Genomic DNA, 7,655 nt, shown 5'->3' on the forward strand with positions numbered 1-7,655 from the left:
GGTTACAGGGGTGGGTGGACAAGAGTAGGATGGGATTCAACACTGACAAGTGCAAGGTGCTGCACCTGGGGAGAAAGAACCAGCAGCATACCTACAGGCTGGGGAACTCCCTTCTCGTCAGTGCAGAGGCAGAAAAGGATCTTGGAGTCCATCATTGATGCCAAGATGAAAATGGGGAGGCAGTCAGGAAGGCCAGCTGCACCTTGTCATGCATCCACAGATGCATCTCAAGCAGGTCCAGGGAGGTGATACTTCCCCCCCTATGCAGCACTGGTCAGGCCGCAGCTGGAGTACTGTGTCCAGTTCTGGGCACTGCACTTCAGGAGGGATGTGGACAACATAGAGAGGGTCCAGGGGAGGGCCACTCTCATGATCAGGGGGCAGCAGGGCAGGCCCTACGAGGAGAGGCTACGGGACCTGAACATGTTCAGCCTCCACAAGAGAAGGCTGAGAGGGGATCTAGTGGCCTGTTACAAACTAGTCAGAAGGGACCAACAGGCATTGGGGGGAGTCCCTGTTTCCCTGAGCACTACCAGGAGTGACTAGAAATAACGGTCACCAGCTGGCAGTGGGCAAATTCAGATTAGATATCAGGAGGCACTACTTCACTGTCAGGGGAGCTAGGATCTGTAACCAACTTCCAAGCAAAGTGGTGCTGGCTCCTACCCTGGGGGTCTTTAAGACAACACTAGACAGTCACCTTGCTGGGGTCGTTTGACCCCAGTACTCTTTCTTGCCCATGGCAGGGGGTCAGACTTGATGATCTGCACAGGTCCCTTCCAACCCTACCAACCATGAAACTATAAATGCCCTTTGAGCTTGAACAGATTTGGGTTAATGCTCTTTCTGTTCCCTCTGAAACTTATTGGATATTTTCCATATATTGCAACATGTTCCAAAAGGCAATTTCTCATTCAGGATCAGTTTAACAATACTCAGGATTCTGGTTCTCTCTTTAACCACAGGGGCAGTGAAGTGCAAGGAGCAGCACTGCTGACTTACTTATACTGCTTTTAGAGGGGCCATCTTGAGAGCGCAGAGAGGGTTTGCTGTTTGCAATCTGGGATTGCTCTGCTGAGATAGTGAAGAGAGTCTCCATTTGGTTGCATGTTTGTTTTTTGGGAGGTGGTGTGGACATCTCAGTATTAAGCTAATTGATTCACTATGCAGGCTACAAAAAGAGCCTGTCCATCTCTCCTCCTTTCTCTGTAGATTTACAGATGTGTTCATTATTTTGCCATGACTTTTAAACACTAAATTAAAGCCTAACTTCTGCCTGCCTTGGTGTCTCAAAGAATAGGTATTGAAGCCACTTAGGCTTTTATCCATGGGCTTGTGACCTGTGACTGACAGAAACAGCAGTAGAATTTGAGTGATTCTATAAAGTGTGTGCAGCTGATTGGATTGATATATATATTTTTAAATTTAAGATTAAGGAGATGCTTAATGGGTCCTTTCCAAAGTTATGTTCCCCCTCCTTAATCTCTATTTTTCCAAGCTAAACAAACCTCACGCTCTCTCAATCCTTCATGTGGCTTGCCATCCAACCTCTTTGTCACTTTTATCACCCACCTTTGGACTCTCTCCAATTCCTCTGCATTCTTCTTAAAATATAGAACCCAGAACTTCATACGGTACTTTATGTAAAGCCTAACCTGCACTGAATAGAGTGGTATTGTCACCGCCTGTGTCTTGCATCAAATATTCTTGTTGATGCAGCTCAAAATTGCTTTTTTTTTGTTTTTTGTTTTTTTTGACTTGTACTGATTCTGTGATCCACCACAACCCCAGATACTTCTCAGTAATGCTGGTACCCAGCCGATTATCTCCCATTATATATTTGTACTTTTGCTTATTTTCCCAAGGTGTAGAACCTTATATTTGTCTGCACTGAATTTCCTTCTGTTGTCTCCAGGCCAGCTGTCCAATCTTTCAAGATCCTTCTTTCAAGATAGAATTCAAAATTCTACTCCTATCCTCTAATGTTAATGTGTTTTACAGTCCTTCCCAGTTTCATGTCACCTGCAAACTTGACCAGGAAGCTCTCCATTTGAGCATCCAAATCATTAATAAACATGCCAAACATCATTGGACCTATGACATACCCCTGCTGAACCTCGCCTACCTTTCTGACATTGATCCATTTTATAATTGCCCTTTCAGCCAATTGTATATCCACTTTTATAGTAATTTTAGCTACCCCACATTTCTCTGGAAATGTTATGTGGAACTCAGTAAATTCAAGTATATTATGTCCATTGAATTCTTTTAATCTTTCTAACTAGTAACTGTTTTAAAGAAGATCAAGTTAGTCTGGGATGGCCTTTCCCAAACTTGCAAATATTCCTGTATGACTGGTATTCTTATTTGTACATTCTCATTCCTAATTCCATGGGTACAAAATGTAGGGAAGTTCTTGAAGGTGATTGTTCTTCTGAAAGTGGGTGGATAGTTAGCCTTCTCAGGAGCTCACAGTGCTCCAATACTTCAGGTTTGGGAATTTGGTGGACATCATACTTATCTGTGAAGTCATAATTACCTCCGGGAGTTTAATGGTATTGGGTTGTGCTATTTTTTCCATGTATCCAAATAACTTCAGGTTTCCTTTTGCAGCACAGTGTGTCACTGTGGGTTTTTTTCCCCCTTTCCTGAAGGGTTCTTGGTCACTTTGAAAAGCCTCTCTTCCTGGAACTGTGCAAGCACATGTTTTTTCTGCAGTTGCATGAAGGAGAATACATCTTCCGTCCAGGGCAGTTGGATAACAGCATCTACGTTGTACAGGATGGCAAGCTGGAAGTTTGCATTCAAGAAAGTGTAAGAATAAACCTGGCTGCTGATTCTTGCAATAAATCTTTTCCTGGCACAGCATATAGCTTTTTCTCAAATTCTCAATTGTGTAATGATTTGGAGCAGGCTATTTTTATTCCCTGTAGGGCCAAAGTGTTGATTCGGGGCCTTGATTTGGACCAAGGTCTCCCACCTCTTAGATGACTGCCCTAGTCAGGTTGACTGTAAGGTATTTTGACAGCCTGTCTCTCGCTGTGATGGAGAGAGTTTTAGCCTCCATCATTAGCTTGGTGATTAGCATGGATCCTGGTTTTCCCCGATTTAAAAATTTGCAAATTCTCTGATAACCCCAAAATCTGTGATTTAAAATTACTCATGCCCCTCGCTCACCCCACAACACACTCCCAGCCCAACTGGTGACCCTCGCTCTCCCTCCCCCAGTCCTGCTTGTGCCCCTTGCCCCCCACCCACAGCCCCTGCCCCCCAGCTGCCAGGGCTATGGGGCCAGGGACTCAGGTCTACAACCCCCTGTCTCTAACAGAAGGCAGTGGCTACTGCAGCAGAAGGAGCACGGAACCGGCTCCCCTGCTGCTGCTGCTTGCTGTGGAGCAGGACAAGGGTAGGGCCAGCTCCTGGAGGCAGGCGGGACCTGGCGCCCCCCAGATCTGTGCAGGGGGCGAGGGCAGGGCGGGTGTGCACTGTGTGTGGCTTCCCTGAAGGCCCGATAGTACATTGCTCCGGGTCCTGTGCTGCCAGCTGGGCGGGCACTGCTGTGGGAAGCTTGCTGGGGGCCGAGGGAGCAGGGAGATATTGGGGAAAGACCCACGTGGAGTGCCCGCCCAGCTGGCAGCATGTGGACCCAGGGTGGTGTGGTATTGGCCCTTCAGGAAAGCTGCACATGGAGGCACAGAGCCTGCTTGGGCCGATAGCACCCCGCTTGCAGTTCATGTGCTGCCGGCCAGGCGGGTACTACATATCTTTCTCTAACACCTCCCCGCTTCCTCAGCCCCCAGCCAGCTTTCCCCCCAGCCTTGATCTGCAACCCCCCATCCCCTTGCAAGCTCCACTTGCCTCACAGGCTTCAGGAGGGAAAGTGAGCCTGAGCTAAGCCTTGGGTGATTTGAGAGCCTCAGGCCCCACCCTTCCCCCTCTCCCTATCCCTGCAGTCAGGGCTGGGGATTTCCTGCCCTTTTTACAGTCAGCTCTTGCAGGCTGGAACTCTGCCTGCCTGCAGAGCTCTTTGCAGAAGTGGGAAATCTGCGGGTTTCTCTGCTAAAAGGGAAAATCCATTTTTTCTCTGATAAAATAGGGAAAGCCATGGCTTTCTGTGTTTTTTTTCCATGGGAAATGGAAAACCCGGATCCCTGGTGATTAAGATGCTCCAGTGACTATTTGTTTATGCCAAGTGGAGCACCATAACTAGGAGAGATTGAGAACACTGTAGTGCAGAGCACCTGGTAGCTTGGTAGTTAGAAGCAGACTCCTTGCCCAAGAGAGAAGTGGGTGCATATCTCCTCAAGAAGAGGACTGAATTGAACCTTGGTCTCCCACAACGTGCGTACATGCCTTAAATGCCAGGCTGTTGATAACCACCACCTCCTTTTCTTACAGTTTTGCAAACCTAGTTCCCAACTCTTTTTCCTGTTGAAACTGGTGAATTTGGCTTGAATTCATGAACAGTTTGGCATAACTTGAATCCAGGTTTTCCAGCATATTTCATTTTTGCCAAAAAAATTGCCTACCTCAGCTGAAAGTAAAGAAAGTAAATAGTTCTTTACGTTACAATGACAAACAATATCTACAGCCTCTCAAAGAAGACAGCAGAGTTTGGATCAAGGTGTAGAGAATAAGATGAGGAGGCCTGCTAAAGGAGAGTTTGTCATTTGCATGTCACCTCATGTCAAACAGAAATGAACAAAAGTAAAATACCGCTTCATCAATTCAGTCGGTTGCCTGAAGGTGGTGGTCAAACTTACACAGTGGAACACGGCACTTTCAGGGGCATGAGGAAAGTAACCTTTGGGGTTAGTTTTGCTAGATGAAAGCATCTGCCAGGCAGTATTTAGATTATCTTGTCAAATTAGGATGTAAGAGTTGAAAAATTCTATTTGTGAAATGAAGTGCCTGCCTGAAATGGCCCATTTAAACCTGATGATGGAGTTATGAGCCTTAACTTGTCTATTTCTGTTCCTCCTGTAGGATGGCACCGAAGTGGTTGTTAAGGAAGTGCTGGCAGGAGATAGTGTCCACAGCCTCCTCAGCATTCTTGATGTTATCACAGTAAGTTCCTGTGTGGGGGTAGTACCATTGGACCTGTCAGAGCTAAACAGGCTTGGTATTTTAACATTACATTTTTCATTTTGGTTGTTTTCTCTTGTCTTTTGGCTGGGACTGTTCCTGGTCATTAGTAAAAAACATGCCACAAATAAAAAGATATTTCTGGGTGCATTTGAGTCAAGTGTTTAACATTGATACTTTCCTCATGTTTCTGATGGGTGGCCTTTGAATTCCCTCCACGTTTTTTTCTATTCACTCTAAACATATTAGATTTCCTTTTTTCTCTTAAGCTATTTAAGTATATTTTCAACAGTGTACCTGCTGAAATGTTAACAGTAGAAAGATCCCTTCCCCTGTTGCAGTGAGCATTGTTCCATAGCATATAAAGTAGTTGGGGGAAATATATTTCCTTGCACTAAATTGTTCAGATTTTGCTTAACTGAATCCTTTACTGGTAACTTGTTGGAAGTTGAATAATTATTTTGCATATATATAGGGCAAATAGCAGCTGCCTTTATCTTCACTGAGAAAGCATGGTTCATGGAGAGCAACAGGTCCCAATTTACATGACTTCCTCAATAGTTGAGCTATTTTCTGTGCAGAGCAGTCAGAAACATTGTGCCCTTAGATCTCTAATGCCACTGGTGTCAATACTCCTAAGGGCTGAAGAAGGTGGGTTCCTGCCTCTTTGTAGAAATGTGTGGGTTGTATATAGTCTGTAGGCTGCACTTTGGCCACCTTATCCTGAAAACCATCTCTTGTACTAATGGCAATAGGACATCATGCCAGCCCAGAGGTTGTATTTCATTTTACCCCAAATACTTCACCCTGTTTTCCATAAAAGTATTTTGCTGTCTTGATACTGTAGTAGTGGAGCTGTTATCTTCACTTTCCAACGTGTGCCTGGTCAGAGTCTTCTTCAGTCATTTCATAAAATTACCCACTGTTACATTACCTTTTCTGTAATTCACACAGACCTCCCATTGTTTTCCATTCTCACAGTGCCCTTCAGTGTACTAGGCTGTTCCCACTCCTCCAGCCCCACTCTGAGAGTTGCTTCACACTAGTCACCTTCAGTTTTTAGATCTAGTCTCAAACCATGATGGCAGTGGTACCTTAACAACATCTATTATGCTTAATTTAGCAGTTGTATATTAAAATTAGGTTTCTGACAGAACAGAGCATGTTAATTTAAAAGTGTATAGGGTAAAATGCCTAGTGAGAATAACTTTGGGTTTGCAGCTGTGCCTTGGTGATTTGCTTTTTTGTGGAAAATTTCTGCCACAGTTATATCACTTTTCTTCTGCCATTCCTTCAATGTCATTTTGTCTCTTCTCCCTCTTGTGCAGTCAGCAGTAATTTTGCATAATATCTATATGACATTAACTAGTCTTCACCAGACTTCCTGTTTCGCAGGACATTTGAACTCTCATGTGGGTGATGAAACTGAGGCAGGGAGCAGTTTGCTCAAGGTCAAAAAGGAAACTCACAGCACAGCCAGAGTTAGGATCCAAGCATTCTTGGCTTTGCATCACGTGGCTTTTCTTATTACTTAGTGAATTATTTTTATCTTCTGTAATTAAAAATAAATTTGCAGTTGATAACATAGCAATTATACTGTGGAACTAACTAATGACTTTCATCCTTCCTAATGCTGCTAATGCTGCCAGTGACCATTTAAAGGTTGTGCTCCTTAACTTGTTTTAGTTACATGCCAACACACTGGCTGGTCAGATGCATTTTGTTTCAATTAACATAATCTAAGCGGCTAATTAAATTCCAGCAATGGATTTGTGGAATACTGTGTATATTGCTACTGTGCTTTTTAAGGATTTAATCAGTGCAAGTTGATGAATTTGTCACCTCTGATCATGTAAGTATATTTGAGGGCTTTTCAGAGGATATTGATGAGGTGGATGTAAAGCCTTAGTGACAAGTCCTGTGTTATCACATACCTCTTCCCTGTCTCTTGTGTTGGGGAGCAACTATTTATTAAAAGGATGCATTAAACCTTAAGCACCAGTGGTCCTAGCATTCCTGCAAGTTGTTCTGTGCTGCTTTCAAGGTTATCAAGTCCTCCTTTAGTGTAGACATAAATATTTCCATTTTCACAAGTCATGCAGTCACCAATATGTTTTCTAGATCTGGGCAAGCTTCCGAAGGAAAGGGATCGTATACCTATGTGCTAGTATAGTGTTAGTTGCAGGTTTTCTTCTGCCTGCCCTTTGGAAGTCTGAAGGGATGATAAAGGATTTATATTGTGGTATCTGGTATCTGTTTTGAAATCCTCCTTATTGCCAGATCTAGCAGTTGTTTCAAAGACAGGAGCATGAATGGAAGGGAAAGATCATTTGCATAGCAACCATCCTACATAACAAATGATCAAGCATTACAACAGTTATAACTAATAGGGGTGCACCGATAAAGATTTTTGGCCTGATACTGCCAATTATTAATGAGCTATATTGGCCAATACTGATCTGATTGCTGATATGCAGCCCAGCAGCTTGGAGAGCAGCGTCCATCTGGTAAGTCTGTTGGGGGTAGGGGCGGAGGGAGGGAGGGAAGGGTTGTGGGGGGCACAGATTAAG

The 7,655-nt window shown here is 44.2% G+C and overlaps 1 protein-coding gene across 1 annotated transcript in view; it reads left to right on the forward strand.

Moving 5' to 3' along the window:
- The window catches only part of PNPLA7 (patatin like phospholipase domain containing 7), a 318,179-nt gene that overhangs the window by 51,697 nt on the left and 258,827 nt on the right, over window positions 1-7,655 (forward strand). The window contains exons 8-9 of the mRNA XM_019510411.1: window positions 2,655-2,814; window positions 4,987-5,067. Of these exons, the coding sequence (XP_019365956.1) occupies window positions 2,655-2,814; window positions 4,987-5,067 (241 nt within the window). The remainder of the gene's footprint in view (window positions 1-2,654; window positions 2,815-4,986; window positions 5,068-7,655) is intronic.

Source organism: Gavialis gangeticus, unplaced genomic scaffold (assembly GCF_001723915.1).
Source record: "Gavialis gangeticus isolate Ggan-Ray unplaced genomic scaffold, GavGan_comp1, whole genome shotgun sequence".
In the NCBI taxonomy this organism is placed as follows: domain Eukaryota; kingdom Metazoa; phylum Chordata; order Crocodylia; family Gavialidae; genus Gavialis; species Gavialis gangeticus.